Source organism: Macaca mulatta, chromosome 3 (assembly GCF_049350105.2).
Source record: "Macaca mulatta isolate MMU2019108-1 chromosome 3, T2T-MMU8v2.0, whole genome shotgun sequence".
In the NCBI taxonomy this organism is placed as follows: domain Eukaryota; kingdom Metazoa; phylum Chordata; class Mammalia; order Primates; family Cercopithecidae; genus Macaca; species Macaca mulatta.
Genome location: NC_133408.1, coordinates 173,067,729 through 173,085,333, shown reverse-complemented (window position 1 = coordinate 173,085,333; position 17,605 = coordinate 173,067,729). Strand labels below are relative to the sequence as shown.

General features: G+C 37.2%; 1 protein-coding gene across 9 annotated transcripts in view; it reads right to left on the bottom strand.

Annotated features, from left to right (window-relative positions):
- EXOC4 (exocyst complex component 4) overlaps positions 1-17,605 on the bottom strand; it is an 815,224-nt gene that overhangs the window by 681,281 nt on the left and 116,338 nt on the right. For all 9 annotated transcript variants that reach the window (XR_013415598.1, XR_013415599.1, XR_013415597.1 and 6 more), the window contains one exon: positions 11,321-11,495. Coding sequence is in view for 5 of the 9 variants with exons in the window: in XM_015134944.3 (XP_014990430.1) it covers positions 11,321-11,495 (175 nt within the window). In the remaining 4 variants the exon portion in view is untranslated. The remainder of the gene's footprint in view (positions 1-11,320; positions 11,496-17,605) is intronic.

Sequence of the window (17,605 nt, the reverse complement as noted above, 5' to 3'; positions counted from 1 at the left end):
GCAGGAAAGATCTGAAATTGACACTCTAACATCACAATTAAAAGAACTAGAGAAGCAAGAGCAAACAAATTCAAAAGCTAGCAGAAGGCAAGAAATAACTAAGATCAGAGCAGAACTGGAGGAGACAGAGACACAAAAACACCCTTCAAAAAAATAAATGAATCCAGGAGCTGGTTTTTTGAAAACATTAACAAAATTGATAGACTGCTAGCAAGACTAATAAAGAAGAAAAAAGAGAAGAATCAAATAGACGCAATAAAAAATGATAAAGGGAATATCACCACCAATCCCACAGAAATACAAACTACCATCAGAGAATACTATAAACACCTCTATGCAAATAAACTAGAAAATCTAGAAGAAATGGATAAATTCCGGGACACACACACCCTCCCAAGACTAAACCAGGAAGAAGTTGAATCTCTGAATAGAACGATAACAGGCTCTGAAATTGAGGCAATAATTAATAGCTTACCAACCAAAAAAAGTCCAGGACCAGACAGATTCACAGCCGAATTCTACCAGAGGTACAAGGAGGAGCTGGTACCATTCCTTCTGAAACTACTACAATCAATAGAAAAAGAGGGAATCCTCCCTAACTCATTTTATGAGGCCAACATCATCCTGATACCAAAGCCTGGCAGAGACACAACAAAAAAAGAGAATTTTAGACCAATATCCCTGATGAACACTGATGCAAAAATCCTCAATAAAATACTGGCAAACCGAATCCAGCAGCACATCAAAAAGCTTATGCACCACGATCAAATGGGCTTCATCCCTGGGATGCAAGGTTGGTTCAACATACGCAAATCAATAAATGTAATTCAACATATAAACAGAACCAAAGACAAAAACCACATGATTATTTCAGTAGATGCAGAAAAGGCCTTTGACAAAATTCAACAGCCCTACATGCCAAAAATTCTCAATAAAATAGGTATTGATGGGACGTATCTCAAAATAATAAGAGCTATTTATGAAAAACCCACAGCCAATATCATACTGAATGGGCAAAAACTGGAAGCATTCCCTTTGAAAACTGGCACAAGGCAGGGATGCGCTCTCTCACCACTCCTATTCAACATAGTGTTGGAAGTTCTGGCCAGGGCAATCAGGCAAGAGAAAGAAATAAAGGGTATTCAATTAGGAAAAGAGGAAGTCAAATTGTCCCTGTTTCCAGATGACATGATTGTATATTTAGAAAACCCCATCATCTCAGCCCAAAATCTCCTTGAGCTGATAAGCAACTTCAGCAAAGTCTCAGGATACAAAATCAATGTACAAAAATCACAAGCATTCTTATACACCAATAACAGACAAACAGAGAGCCAAGTCATGAGTGAACTCCCATTCACAATTGCTTCAAAGAGAATAAAATACGTAGGAATCCAACTTACAAGGAATGTGAAGGACCTCTTCGAGGAGAACTACAAACCACTGCTCAGTGAAATAAAAGAGGACACAAACAAATGGAAGAACATTTCATGCTCATGGATAGGAAGAATCAATATTGTGAAAATGGCCATACTGCCCAAGGTAATTTATAGATTCAATGCCATCCCCATCAAGCTACCAATGACTTTCTTCACAGAATTGGAAAAAACTACTTTAAAGTTCATATGGAACCAAAAAAAGAGCCCGCATTGTGAAGTCAATCCTAAGCCAAAATAACGAAGCTGGAGGCATCATGCTACCTGACTTCAAACTATACTACAAGGCTACAGTAACCAAAACAGCATGGCACTGGTACCAAAACAGAGATATAGACCAATGGAACAGAACAGAGCCCTCAGAAATAATACCACACATTTACCACCATCTGATCTTGGACAAACCTGACAAAAACAAGAAATGGGGAAAGGATTCCCTATTTAATAAATGATGCTGGGAAAACTGGCTGGCCATATGTAGAAAGTTGAAACTGGATCCCTTCCTTACACCTTATACACAAATTAATTTGAGATGGATTAAAGACTTAAATGTTAGACCTAAAACCATAAAAACCCTAGAAGAAAACCTAGGCAATACCATTCAAGACATAGGCATGGGCAAGGACTTCATGTCCAAAACACCAAAAGCAATGGCAACAAAAGCCAAAATTGACAAATGGGATCTAATTAAACTAAAGAGCTTCTGCACAGCAAAAGAAGCTACCATCACAGTGAACAGGTAACCTACAGAATGGGAAAAGATTTTTGCAATCTACTCATCTGACAAAGGGCTAATATCCAGAATGTACAAAGAACTTAAACAGTTTACAAGAAAAAATCAAACAACCCCATCAAACAGTTGGCAAAGGATATGAACAGACACTTTACAAAATAAGACATTTATGCAGCCAACAGACACATGAATAAATGCTCATCATCACTGGCCATTAGAGAAATGCAAATCAAAACCACAATGAGATACCATCTCACACCAGTTAGAATGGCAATCATTAAAAAGTCAGGAAACAACAGGTGCTGGAGAAGATGTGGAGAAATAGGAACACTTTTACACTGTTGGTGGGACTGTAAACTACTTCAACCATTGTGGAAGACAGTGTAGTGATTCCTCAAGGATCTAGAACTAGAAATACCATTTGACTCAGCCATCCCATTACTGGGGATATACCCAAGGATTATAAATCATGCTGTTATAAAGACACATGCACACATAAGTTTACTGCAGCACTATTCACAATAGCAAAGACTTGGAACCAGCCCAAATGTCCATCAATGTTAGACTGGATTAAGAAAATATGGCACATATACACCCAGGAATACTATGCAGCCATAAAAAAGGATGAGTTCATGTCCTTTGTAGGGACATGGATGAAGGTGGAAACCATCATTCTCAGCAAACTATCGCAAGGACAAAAAACCAAACACCACATTGTTCTCACTCATAGGCGAGAACTGAAAAATGAGAACACTTGGACACAGGAAGGGGAACATCACACACTGGGGCCTGTTGTGGGTGGGGGGAGGAGGGAGGGATAGCATTAGGAGATATACCTAATGTAAATGACAAGTTAATGGGTACAGCACATCAACATGGCACATGTATACATACATAACAAACCTGCACGTTGTGCACATGTATCCTAGAACTTAAAGTATAATAAAAAATAAAAGCAAAAGAAAAAAAAACACACAGCCAACAATATGACACACTTGTCACCAAGCAGGTGTCATTTTGGAAGGTGCTGCTGCTGCTCAAAAGGGCAAAAACATGTATTTCTATTATCACAGTTTCAAAAAGAGTGTAAAACTGAAAAAGGAGTGCAATGGTGTGTGGTCACAGGGCTGACACCAGGGAAAAACTATGACACCCCGTTACTATCACAGCTATAGCCTTGTCTCCTCACTGTCTGTCTTCAGACAAACACACTGAGACAAATGAGCCTTCCAACTAAAGGATGGGTTCTGGCTGCTAGGGGAAGCCCAAGTTCCAGTGGGAAAAAACTGTTGAAGTCATTAAAAGATCAAAAATTAGGGCCGGGCGCGGTGGCTCAAGCCTGTAATCCCAGCACTTTGGGAGGCCGAGATGGGCGGATCACGAGGTCAGGAGATCGAGACCATCCTGGTTAACACGGTGAAACCCCGTCTCTACTAAGAAATACAAAAAATAGCCGGGCGAGGTGGCAGCGCCTGTAGTCCCAGCTACTCGGGAGGCTGAGGCCGGAGAATGGCATGAACCCGGGAGGCGGAGCTTGCAGTGAGCTGAGATCCGGCCACTGCACTCCAGCCTGGGCTACAGAGCGAGACTCCGTCTCAAAAAAAAAAAAAAAAAAAAAAAAGATCAAAAATTATTCTCTCCTCCAAGAATTAACTTACTATACAAAGAATTTAATATATAAGGAACATTTCAACTTTTCAGCAGGAAATGTTTTCCATTCAAAGAAATGCAGAAATTTGAACTCTAAACACTTATAACTCTATTCATCATAATATCCCATCACCTTCATTCATGCTGTTACATACTTAACTAAAGGCTTCTAGTATTCTGTTCAATTATTTTGTTCTCCAGGAATGATTTCTAACCTAAAGAACATTCCTCCAACAAGTATATGAAAACTAAATTGGCCCCATGTGTAAAATTGTACATAGAAACTTAACCAAAAATTTTCGTCCTAAACCCTCCATATAAGTGAACATTAAATATTTCCTAGCCAGGGTTCTCCTGCGTTCAATGTATTTTTTTCTGTTCCCCAGTACTCAGCACATAGTTGATCACAATAATATAACACTAAACCATCATTAAAATATCTGTCATACTGGAAACTAGGCTGGCAGATGGACCATATCATCTTACAGATTTTCTAAAAGACTCTGAAAAGGTTTAGAAATCTTCTCCCTTCTTTGTATTCCTTGACCATACACCAAAGCCTGCCTTGTTTACTTCACTATTAAACAATACCTCAAGTAATTTATGCATAGACTCTCCATTGCCTACTAAATAGTTTGCCTGCCTTAGTCTCCACCCTCTCTACTCAGTCCTTTTCACTCAGTCCTTTTCATTACTACTACACTAATCTTCCTTCATCTCATCACATTCCAATACAAATCTCCAAAGGTCCCATATTACCTACAGCAAAGGTCCTCAAACTTGAGTGTGCCTAAGGATCACCTGAAGGTCCCGCCCCCAGAGTTCTTGTTTCAGTCAATCAAAGGTGGGGATAAAAATTTGCATTTTTTAATATGTTCCCATATAATGCTGATGATGGTCCAAGAGATATATATTGAGAATCACTTACCCAACACAATGACTTCCAAATACAAGATCCTAAACAAATATATCAGAATCACCTTAGGTGCTAAAAAACAGAATGTAGTCCTTATCCACAGCAACTGTCATTCATAGGGTATAGGATGGAGCTAAGAATCAATCCCTAGATAAGTCAAATGTGTAACCAGGTTCAGAAACTATTACTCTAAAGATAAATCACAAACCACTTAGATAACCCTAACAGCTTTTCACAACCTGCACCCAAATCTACCTAACCAAGCTTATAGTCAGATCCACAAAGTAAACCTTCAGTTAGGCTACACTCTTCTTCTTACCTATCCCTGAATATCCTTGTCTATTCTTTCCTTTTTTGCCGCTTGCAAATATTATCTCATTAGCCTTTCCACCTACCTGGAGTGCCATTTCCCATCTCCTCTACCTCTGCCAATCCTCCAAGGATCGACTCATCATCAATCTCCAAAGCCTTTCTTGGGCCATTCAACATGTCTCAGAATAATAACATTACATATTACATCTACTACTCTTCTTACATTCAGCAGCATTAGTCCATCTGTGTGTCTGTGCCATTGGCCATCCAGTTATTGATAGGTATATAGCCTAATATTACTCAGTACTGTATAACCTGAAAGAATTCTGAGAGAACTAGAAAACATGGAAACCTAAAAATAATTTAAAAGTTACATAACAATTTTGATTGCATAGCAATTACCATTTAAAATATTTATATGAACCTCTTATTCAAAAATGCTCTGTGCTCAAATTTATAGGACAATAATAAAGATGAGTAGAATAGACAGTTAAGAAACAATCAACAACAGATTAACTCAAGTCATGACTAAGGCCATTCTTCCACAACATGCTTAAGAAAAAAGGGCAGAAAAGTAGATAGTTAAAGAGGAGAAGAAAAATGGGGAAACAGAAAGCAAGCAAAAATGCAAAGAACACTGCCATATCTTGGCCTCAGAGCAATTAAACAAAATACATGAAATGAAATGTTATTTCTATGTCAGACCTCTCACCTTTCACTAGAACAGTTTCAGTTCTATGTTCCTTCTCTGTCAAATAGCTTATGCCATTGGTACATGTATGCATTAACATGGAATAGCAACAGCACTGCCAAATGTATAATTAATTTGGAGACTACAAGTTTCTGACAGATATAACACATAATTGATACCTCTTTTAGTGTCTTAAATTCATCTTGTCTACTTTCTCTTAAACTATAAAATTTCCAAGGATCCATATTTTAGAAAAATAACAAAATAAAGATCATGGATCCACGATAAAAATAAGTCATTTCCAAAAAGTAGATCGGTACCCCCAGGCTAGGCCTAGAGGTAAGTGGGATATGAGGAGTGACTGCTAATAGATACAAGATTTATTTTGGCATAGATGAAAATGTTCTAAAATGATATGATTGTGATGGTTGTACAACTCCATAAACATACTACAAAACCACTGAACTCTATACTTTAAATAGGTAAACTTTAGAGCATGTAAATTATATTTCAATAAAGCTGTTTAAATAAACAACTAACTCATTCCATAACTTAAGACAGAATCCCCAAATCACTCATTTTAAACTATATGTATGAAACTATAACTCATTTAATAAAACAGAAATACCTATTTTTAATCTGTAAATTTCACCTGTTAATTTCTGACGGAATTTAAAGTTGCTTAGTTCATTACAATCATTTTTATCATGAAATAATGGGTTTCGTTTTCAGTTGTACAGGAATTATATACATCTGACAATTACAAAGTAAGCAGAGTTAGGGAAGACATGATATCTTACTTTGTTCATAATCACAGCTAATTCCTCATGGTAGTATTCTAAATAGGATTCTAACAGATTTAATAATTGTTTTCAGTTTAGAACATAAGTAAAAGCCAAAGATAGGGGGGTCATAAAAAGTTATTCAGAAACTATTTTATGACCTTGCCATAAGTAAAATTACATAGTCCATAACATACTTTCTAGGCCTTGATGTATTCAAGTTCTAAATGTCTAAGTACTATAATACAAATAATTACATTTATATATTCTCATAATGTCTGATGTATTTGTGTAATACTAGCTATTTTTATTAGTATTTCAGGGTATATCTCTTTCTATTCTCATATGTTTAATCTTATGTTTAAAGTGTATCTTTTAAACCCAAAATGACAAACTTGCATTAAAAGGGGAGAGATACATATTTTTCAAAAGTACCACTATCATAAAAGAGAAAAAAAAAAGACTATAAATATTCAAGTTTAAAGACAACTAAATGAAATACCTGATCCTAAACTGGTTTCTCTAATGGAGGGGCAAAAATACTGCTGTATAGAACATTACTGGGTCCGTTGACAAAACAAGAATATAGACAGTAGAGTATATAACTTGCTGTCAATTTTTCAAAGAGAAATGCATGTGTGTGTCCATATATACACAGAGAAAACAGGAAAAAAGTGGTAAAATGTTAAGAACAGCTGAATCCAAACAAAGAGGTATATGGCTCTTTGTACTATTCTTATTCTCACAACTTTTCTACAATTTTAAAATAATTAAAAATTTTTTAAAGTAATGAAATACCATAAAATGCATCTCTTGAAACAGCATGGTTGGGTCTTGGTTTTTTTAAATCCAGTATGATCTCTGTCTTTCAACTGGAGTATCTTGTCAATTTATATCTAATGTAATTATTGATATGGTTGGTGCTAAGTCTATCACCTTGCTTTTGGGTTCTATTCATCCTATCTTTGCTTTTTTATTGTTTCTTTCTTCCTTGTTCTTTTTCCTCCTTTCCTTTCCTCTGAATTAATCAAAAATATATTCACTGTTCAATTTTATCCCCTCTACTGGCTTCTTAGCTATGTATCTATCTCAGAATTTTAATGTTTGCTCCAGGGATTGAAATAGGCATCCTGAACTTATCATAGGCTACCCTAAACATTATACCACTTCATGTATTATATAAGAAATTCACAACAGCATGGTATCATTTACTCCCATCTTTTGTGTAATTATTGTCATATACTGCCTTCCAAAATATATTATAAAACCCACATATACCATGATTGTTTTTGACTTAGACAGAAATTTTTAAAATTCTTTAAATAAAAATAAATCAAGAAATGTGGAGGGAGGAAGCATTTTATTTTTTTGTCTACATATTCGCCATTTCTGGCCCTATTTACTTTTTTCTGTAGATCTAAGTTACCATCTGGTATTATTTTCCTTCAGCTTGAAAAATGTTTTTTTTTTTTTGAGATGGAGTCTCGCCCTGCCGCCCAGGCTGGAGTGCAGCGGCGCGATCGCGGCTCACTGCAACGTCTGCCTCCCGGGTTCAAGCAATTCTCTGCCTCAGCTTCCGAAGTAGCTGGGATTACAGGTGCCAGTCACCACACCCGGTTAATTTTTTTGTATTTTTAGTAGAGACAGGGTTTCACCATCTTGGCCAGGCTGGTCTTGGACTCCTGACCTCATGATCCACCCGCCTCGGCCTCGCAAAGTGCTGAGATTATAGGCCTGAGCCACCGCGCCTGGCCGAAAAACTTTCTATAACGTTTATTTAAGTGTAAGTCTAGTGGTGACAAAGTCTTTAAGTTTTAGTTCATTTGAAAATGTCTCTATTTCAGCTTCATTTTAAAGAATATTTTTGGCAATACAAAATCCTAGATTGACAATTTTTGTTTCTTTTCAACACTTTTGGAATGACATACATTGACTTCTGGCTTGCATTGTTTCTGATGAGATGTCACTGATAATTTTCATCACTGTTTGCTTGTAGGCAATATGTTTTTCTTCCTCTGGCTATTTTTAAGATTATTTTCTTTGGTTTTCATAATGTGTACATGTATGTTGATTTTCTTTGTGTTTATCTTGCTTGGGATTTGTTACGTTTCTTGCATCTGTGCGTTTATGTTTCTCAACAAATTTCAAAACTTTTCAGTCATTATTTCCCCTGATATTTTTCTACCCCAATCTCTCTGTCCTCTCTCCTTCTGTACCTATAAACCACATAATTGTTAAGCTGCATAATATCCTTGAAGATATTATAGCTTTGTTCATTTTTCTTTTGTCCAGTTTTTTCTCTGTGCTTTGATTTGGATGGTTTACATTGATCTATCTTCAAATTCACTGATCCTTTCTTCTACAGTATGTTATCTCAGCTAAATCCATCTGGTGAATTTTTCATTTTATTATTTATTTATTTATTTATTTATTTGAGATTGAGCCTCACACTGTCACCCAGGCTGGAGTGCAGAGGCACAATCTCGGCTCACTGCAACCTCCACCTCCTGGGTTCAACCAATTCTCCTGCCTCAGCTTCCTGAGTAGCTGGGATTACAGGCGCCTGCCACCACGCCTGGCTAATTTTTTTGTATTTTTAGTAGAGACAGGGTTTCACCATGTTGGCCAGGCTGGTCTTGAACTCCTGACCTCAAATGATCCGCCTACCTTGGCCTCCCAAAGTGCTGAGATTACAGGCATGAGCCACTCCTGGTGGGTTTTTCATTTTAGATATTTATTTCTATCAACTTTTTCATTCTGGTTAAGAGTCACATTTTCCTGCTTTTTAACAAGCATAATAATTCTATGCCAGACATTGCGGGTGCTTTGTTATTGAGAAACTGAATTATGTTGTCTTACTTTAGAGAGAGTTTTCTTCTATCAGACAATAAATCTACAGGTGGATCAAGATGCTGAAATAGAGGCTTGGTTTGGGGCTTTGTTGTATGAGATCTATAGTAGCCTGTCTTCTACTCCTAGAATGGCCCTACTCATAAGGTGTGACCTTTCTGAGGTCACAGCTGAAAGCACAGTATGTTCAGCAAGCTCTCCCCACACTGGCTGGTCTGAGCTCCAACACTGCTGAGAAGCTTCCAACTTCTAAAATCTTCATTCAGCTCACAGTCCCACAGTAGCTGTTTTCTGCCAAGCCTTGTGGTGTACACAGCTTCATATCTGACCAACAGGCTAAGAGTCTGGAAAGTATTCACGAAGAAGATGCAGGGATAAAGGCAGAGCTCACCTAGTATGTTCTTTTTTCTCAGTTGACTGTGCTGACTACCTAATTACAGCAAAAGGTAACTTCATCAAGAAGAAAAACAGAAGTCCTTAATTCTAATTATTTCTAATCCAGCTTTAAAATCTATTATCTTATTTCATACTTAAACAGGGATATGAAAGGCACACATTATTTACATAGGACGGATGAGCAAATCAACATGCAAAATGTTAAATAACCAGCCTCCAACCCATAAAGATATTTTATTCAATACACAAATATTCACCAAGTACCTACTACAGGCATGGTAACTGACAAAGCAGTAAAAAGAACTTAGAGAATATAGTTTCAACCAATATTATTTCTACTGAACCACCAGTAAAGCATATACACTGTACCAAAAGTTGTCTAACGAATGAGAAACCAGGAATCAATCATGCAATCCACCAAGAACATGCCTACATTCTAAAAAATGACTATAATTTACATTCATGATTTACTTTTTTCTGCAAAGGCTCCTATTTGCCATGGAAGTAATTTCATTCCTACACAATTACGTTTTCCAATTCCCTACATATACTTAATTTTTTTCATATTAGCAGATACTATCTAATAAGTTACCTCTATTTAGTTATGTCAAACTTGCTTCAGCTAACTCTTAATTATATTTCTAATTTCCATCTGGCCAAATCAAATATATTTTGCTCACACATGGAGAAAAAATATAATACAATTTCTAAATATCATTTCAGCAGCATCATACCAGAGAGTAATATCATTCCTTTAATCTTCAACGAATCAAGCAAAGTGATACATTTATACTTCACAGATCTATTCTCATCTCTCAAAATAAGCTCTTGTTCTGTCATGTAACCCAATATATGCACAAGTTGACTCTAAGGAAATAGTCAACAAAATTAAGCTATATACATGTTTATAAAATAATGCTTAAGAACATTTTAATATTTTTTACCTTAATATATGACTAATTCCAGTGAAGTAAAGTATACTACAACAGAAAGACAGATACTATACATATTGAGAATATGCTTCTGTTTTTAAAGTCTGCCAAAAAAAAAAAAGAAGTCTGTTAAAAGGTTTTTTGTTGTTGTTGTTTAGATGGAGTCTCACTCTGTTTCCCAGGCTGGAGTGCAGTGGTACAATGGCTCACTGCAACCTCTGCCTCCCAAGTTCAAGCGATTCTCCTTCCTCACCCTCCTGAGTAACTGGGATTACAGGTGCCCGCCACCACACCCAGCTAATCTTTGTATTTTTAGTAGAGACAAGGTTTCACCATGTTGGCCAGGCTGGTCTCAGGCTCCTGACCTCAGGTGATCCGCCCACCGTGGCCTCCCAAAGTACTGGGATTACAGGCATGAGCTACTGCACACAGCCTGTTAAAAAGTTTTTTGAAGATGGTAGAAGTTAATGCCATCAGCAACATCACATTCAAATGCAAGCATTACTTTCTCACCCTGTTTATGACTCTCAAGGTAATGTTTTAGGTGGCTTGTTGTTGCTGTTGCTGTTGTTATTCTAAACTGTTACTCTGAATCAAGACGACACCCTTTGTAAAAGGCTCTTACCTGTAGAACATCTTGGATTTTCACCCATACATCTGCCATGTCATACAGTTTGATATCTTCCTGCTGAGTCAGTGGAGTCACTACAGTGTCCTGCAGGTATCCCAGGACCACAGAGTGTGCAGTGGCTACAGCATTAAACTTGTCAAACAGTAACTCCAGCAGTTCTAGAAGCAACCTAGTGACATAAACAAATAAATAACATTGACACATACATACATGTAGATAAATGGCTTACAGTGACCTGCAAGAAAAACATCAAACTAAAGTAGCACTCTCACTCTACAATGTAAACAGCATAAACGTTAGATTTCAGCAGATGTGAATTCAAACAACTGTATTTTCTTAAGCAACTCTTAAAAACTTATCTAAGCCTCAGTTTCCTCTGCTATAAAATGGAAATGATGTAAGAATTTTAAAACCAATTATAAAGCCCCTAAACCAGCAACAGCATCTCAATAAACATATGTTGCCTCTTTAACGTAGCTCACTGATTACAATACTACTACTATGTATTCATATAGGCAGCTTCTCCAAGGAATTCACGCATTTCAGACAACAGCTCAGATGTAACACAGAATATGCTATTCCCCAGCAATAAATTAGGCACTTTGATAAGCATATTAATCCATTTAGTCAGGGAAAGCTGCGCTTACTACAATCCAAACGCATGGCCCGAGTTGCCTGAAAAAAATATATACACCTGCCAAGCAATCTGACTTTCACCACAGGGAGAAGCTCAGGCATCCACATTATCTCATTCATCATAGTGAGATATGCTGGACACATATTATTACATCAGTTTTATATACTCAAGGACACAAAATAAGGTTGCAGTGCAGCTAGGCCTAGAACAAAAGCTGATTTCCATGTCAGTACATTTAGCCACCTACCTCTCACTACAGTTCTAGAATGTAGATGTATCTTTAGAAATAGCACAAAGATTTATGTCAGAGATGCAAAGTAATTACTCTACCACTGAGACTTACAGTTTCAATGATCACATAGGCCTGGAATCATCTTTTCCTCCTCTGAACCTGTATACTATTTTGTCCTGCTTTTAAGGAACTTATCACGTGAGCCTCACATATGTGGCTCAATAAATGTCGGTCATATTTCTTTATATATAGATATTTTACCTCACTTCTCCATTATTAATCTTTCAGAGTAGGCACTGCTTTATACATCTCTGAATACTTAGGAGCACTTAGAACAATAATTAGCAAATACTGTTGAATGAATTTAACGTGTATAGGATGAACAAGTACAGAAAACATTGCAATGTGAGCTTTATTGTATATTTTGTGGCTCTCAGCTTGTAATTCCTAAATATACTGATAAACCAACTTGGAAAGTTGAAAAGGAAAGCAAAAGAGCTTGTCAGCAGTGTCAATTAACAAGGTTTTATTACCATAAATAAGGGGTTATAACTACAATCTCATCAAAACGTACAGCACATTATCTATTCTATGGCTTCTTTACTGCCCAATTATTGTAATTAATGTGCCAATGTGACAACCCATAACTATCTTCTGGTAAAACCATAATATCTATTTGACACTGTAATTCGGATGAGACAAAATCAATAGAATTTATGTAGTACTCCCAGCCTAGAATATACATACATAATCCAGACGTTACACATTGTAGTTATAAATAGAAGTCATTCTACCTTTTGATTGATGATTCTTTTTAATCCTTTAAAGGTCAAATTCATATTTATACTCACATATATCTAAAATAATTCTTCTTTCTCATCTGTGTTATTGAAGAACTACTCAAATATTAGCAGAGATACATACAAGATACAGAAACATGTGTCTAAACATACCAACTGAAACACTTAATGTGGTGCAGGGAAATAAGCCGTATAAAACTGGTATCTGGCATCATACAGATCAGTAACTTAATCAGTAAATACCTGATTAAGTGAAAGTTCTCCTTTTCCAACAAAGATTTATTCTAGGTATGTAAGACTGTGGTTCTCAAATATGAATCTACAGACTTAGTATGTTTTTGAGTGGTGGATAGCAAAGTATGAATAATATATGGACTTTTCACAAAGGTAAATTTATTTAACATTACATCTTTTGTACTCTCTTGATAGGAAAATCTTAGTTATTTTCTGCCACGAATGGCAGTTATGTTGCCAAATGTCCTTACTGGAGAAAATTAAAACTTAATGTATGTTAACGTAAATGTTGGGGTATTCAAAACATGGTTTGAAATCATATTGATCCATGACATTCAGATGCCTGAGGTACACTGGTGTCTAATGTCCCAGTGGCATGAAGTTCTAGATACAGGATTGTGAACCAGCAGCAAAGTTTTAATGGAAAAGTGGCTCCTCTTGTTAGGGGTGCTGTTATCTGGTTATCTGCAGAGCCGATGAGTTCCACAACTGCATACCTTGCCTGTCAGTCAAGGACAAGAGCTGCTCAGCAGCCAGGAGCAGTGCTACATTTAGGGAAAAAAAACCCAGTAGAGAATAGAGGTGTAAGATGAGATTCACAGTATCTATTAACATCTTGGAAATAGCCATCTCTTAATAAAATGCTGACACAGTTCCAGCTTCTGCCACTCCTGGAGGCTCAAAGCCAAAACAGGCCTGTTCCTATAGTGTGGCCATCACAGCCACAGGACGGGCTACATAGGGAGAAAGGAAAGGAAATGTAATAGTAGCTAGGAGACAGATCACAAGTGGTGACACTCCACTTGCAGCTCTACCTATTTTGAGACCTCCAGCCATTTTAACAGGAGGAAAGCTCTCTTCCACCTTACCAAAGCACAATGGTGTCATGTTATTTAATAAAACCCACAGCTCTCACACCAAAATTTAAAATGTTTGTGCTTCAAATGATACCATCAAGAAAGTAAAAAGGCAATACACAAAATGAGAGAAAATATCTGTGAATCATTAATCTGATAAAAGACAAATCTAAAATCTTACACTCGTAATAAAAAGACAACTGAACTTAAAAATGGACAAAGGATTTAAATATCCATTGCTCCAAAGAATATATATGAATGGCCAATAAGCAAACAAAAAGATGCTTAACATCATTAGCCATCAGAGACATGCAAATCAAAATCACAATGAGCTAGAACTTCAGTCCACTAGGATGGCTATAATCAAAAAGCAAAGCAATAAAAGTATGAGTAAGGATGCAGAAAAATTGGAACTCTCATACAGTGCCAGTGGGAATGTAAAATGGTGCAGCCGCTTCGGAAAACACTTTGGCAGTTCCTCGGGACATTAAGCATAGTTACCATATGGAGCCAGTGATTCCATTCCTAGCTCTATACCCAAGAGAAATGAAAACATACGTGCACATAAAATCTTGTACACAAATGTCCTTAGCAGTGTTATGCATAAAAACGCAAAGGTAGAAACAATCCAAATATCCATCAACTGATAAATGGGTAAATAAAATGCAGTATATTCATACAATGGAATATTATTTGGCCATAAAAAGGAATAAAGTACTGATACATGGTACAATCGGAATGAACCTTGAAATTACTATGGTAAGTGAAAAAAAGTCACAGAAGACCATATATTATATGATTATGGTAATATAAAATATTCAGGATAGGCAAATTTATAGAGACACAAAATATATTAGTGGTTACTTAGGCTGGGGGTGGGTGGGAACTGACTGATAAAGTATATGGGATTTGTTTTAGGGAGGACATAAACTTGCTGGAACCAGATAGTGGTGACGGTTGCAAAACTCTATGAATGTACTAAAAACCACTGAATTGTATACTTTCAATAGGTGAATTGTGCAGCAGTGAATTATACCTCAATATAGCTGTTCAAAGAACAGCAGCTGTGGCTCTGAGTGGGGAGAGGGAAGATCCAACACCTCTCTAACAGTGAAGAGGAAATACATAAAATAGTGAAAAATGAAACTTGGCATCTCAAAAACCAAGGTGTTGTGAAAGCTGATTCCTTTACATTCTTACTACCAGGAGGACATCAACTTTTCTCTTTTAGCTCACTTGGTTTTTTGTTTGTTTCTCCTTCTTAAATAACATGTAAGAAACAACAGATTTCCATTCTTTCCCAGCACTGACACTTCCTACATCTTTCATTATGAAAAAACTCTCCCAACTTCTCCAAGTATCCCCATCTGCAAAGCGAAAGTATTAATTAATAACTGTTCTAAGAGACTCACAACACTGCTGGAAAAATCGAATTAGAAAATAGAACTAGCTGAGGTAATGGTACAATTCTAAAGAGAGGGGAAGGTTCAGGTTTCCTTTGTCTGAAATTCTGGCTTGAGCAACACTGAGGAGAATGGTTAACCTTTCCTGTGTGAAAGCAAAATAAATCTTGGGACCCCAAAATCACTAAGACAAAGGGAAAAGTCAAGCTGGGAACGGCTTAGGGCAAACCTGCTTCCTGTTCTATTCCTTAAAAAAATAGCTACTAAGATTTTTTTTAAAAGCTACATACCTCCCTCACGGTTTGTCCACACGGAAATTCCTTGTGGACAAAGAACAGACAGAACTCAACGTCATGTCTCTGGTCACTGAGATAAATTTGTATCTGATTGCTTCCTTTGGAAAGGCTAATCAGAAACTCAAAAGAATGCAACTGTTTGTCTCTATCTATGACCTGGAAGCCCCTCCTCGCTTCGACTTGCCCCACCTTTAGGGATGAAACCAATGTATATTTTACATATATTGGTTGATGTCTCATGTCTCCCTAAAATGTATGAAATTCAAAATAAAAATAAACAAGCTGTGCCCTGACCAGTGTGGGCACATTTCATAAGGACCTGAGTCTATGTCATGGCTACGTCCTTAACCTTGGTAAAATAAACTTCCTAAATGGTTGAGACCTGCCTCAGACACTCTTTGGTTTATGCTTGAGAGAGGTGGGGGGAGAAAGAATTAAAGTGAAACCAGAAATCTGGAAGGACGCCGGGTGCGGTGGCTCACGCCTATAATCCCAGCACTTTGGGAGGCCGAGGTGGCGGATCACCTGAGGTCGGGAACTGGACCAACATGGAGAAACCCCGTCTCTACTAAAAATACAAAATTAGCTGGGCGTGGTGGCGCATGCCTGTAATCCCAGCTACTCGGGAGGCTGAGGCAGGAGAATCGCTTGAACCCAGGAGGCGAAGGCTGGGTGAGCCAAGATTGCACCATTGCACTCCAGCCTGGGCAACAAGAACGAAACTCCATCTCCAAAAAAAAAAAAAAAAAGAAATCTAGAAGGAGAGATGTTGGGTTTTTATCTGGATATGTTAAGTTTAAGGTGTATATCCTTAGGTAGTCAGATATGCAAGTCTGAAGCTCAGCAGAGAGAATGATACTGGAAATTTTAAAAGTGAAAAATATTTGAGGAGATGAGATCACTCGGGGATAATATGCAGAATAAGAAAAGCAAGTGAGGTCCAGGACCAACACTCCAGGAAAGCGTATCATTAAAAAGATGGTTAGAAAGTAACTAAAGAGGAAGAAGGAAGCCAGGGAACATTGCAGAGGACAAAAGAGGAGAGAATACCAGCAGAGTCAAAGGCTATGGTAAGGCTAAGAGAGAGAAATTTACAACTTAAGGTCCCCAGTGACCTTGACAAGAAGGGTTTCAATGGATCATTGAGTGGAACTCAGTAGTGGGATAAGCAGTGAATGACTAATAAGGAAAAAGAAACCAAAGTCAACCATACGTTGTCCCTCACCAGCATGTACACTCCTTTAAAAAGAAAAGGAGAAAGGAAGACAACGCTCCCCTGATGCAGCAAAGAATAAAAGACATTAGGAATCATTCACATAAACAGGATGTAAATCTGCACTAGCTTGGCCCAATTTAAAGCTACCAGAAATAAACTGAAATATGTTGTTAATATTTATATACACTCTCTGACTGCCCACAAGATTGAGAAAGAGCTGTTTGCCTTTAGCTGGAGACACACTGAGGATGAAAACACAACGCCCCATTGAAATCATTCCCTGCCCCACTCCCACCACAAAATATTAAATAAAAGAAACAAAACATTATGTTGCAGCTAGCTCAGTTGCTTACATCCTGCTAGGATCAACACCACTGATCTAAAAAAGACAAAAGAGTGGCAAGATCATGAAATTATCTCATGATTCCTTAAACTGAATTGAATTAGTAAAGGCCCAAGAACCTTAGAGATTTTAATTTCAATTAATTGCGATTTCTACCCTTCAGAAAAAAATAACACACATACCCCTCTCTCCAAGTTATTTCTAAAGTCACAAAACAGTATGTAGTAATACTCAATACAGCATCACAGTTGGTGAAAGAAA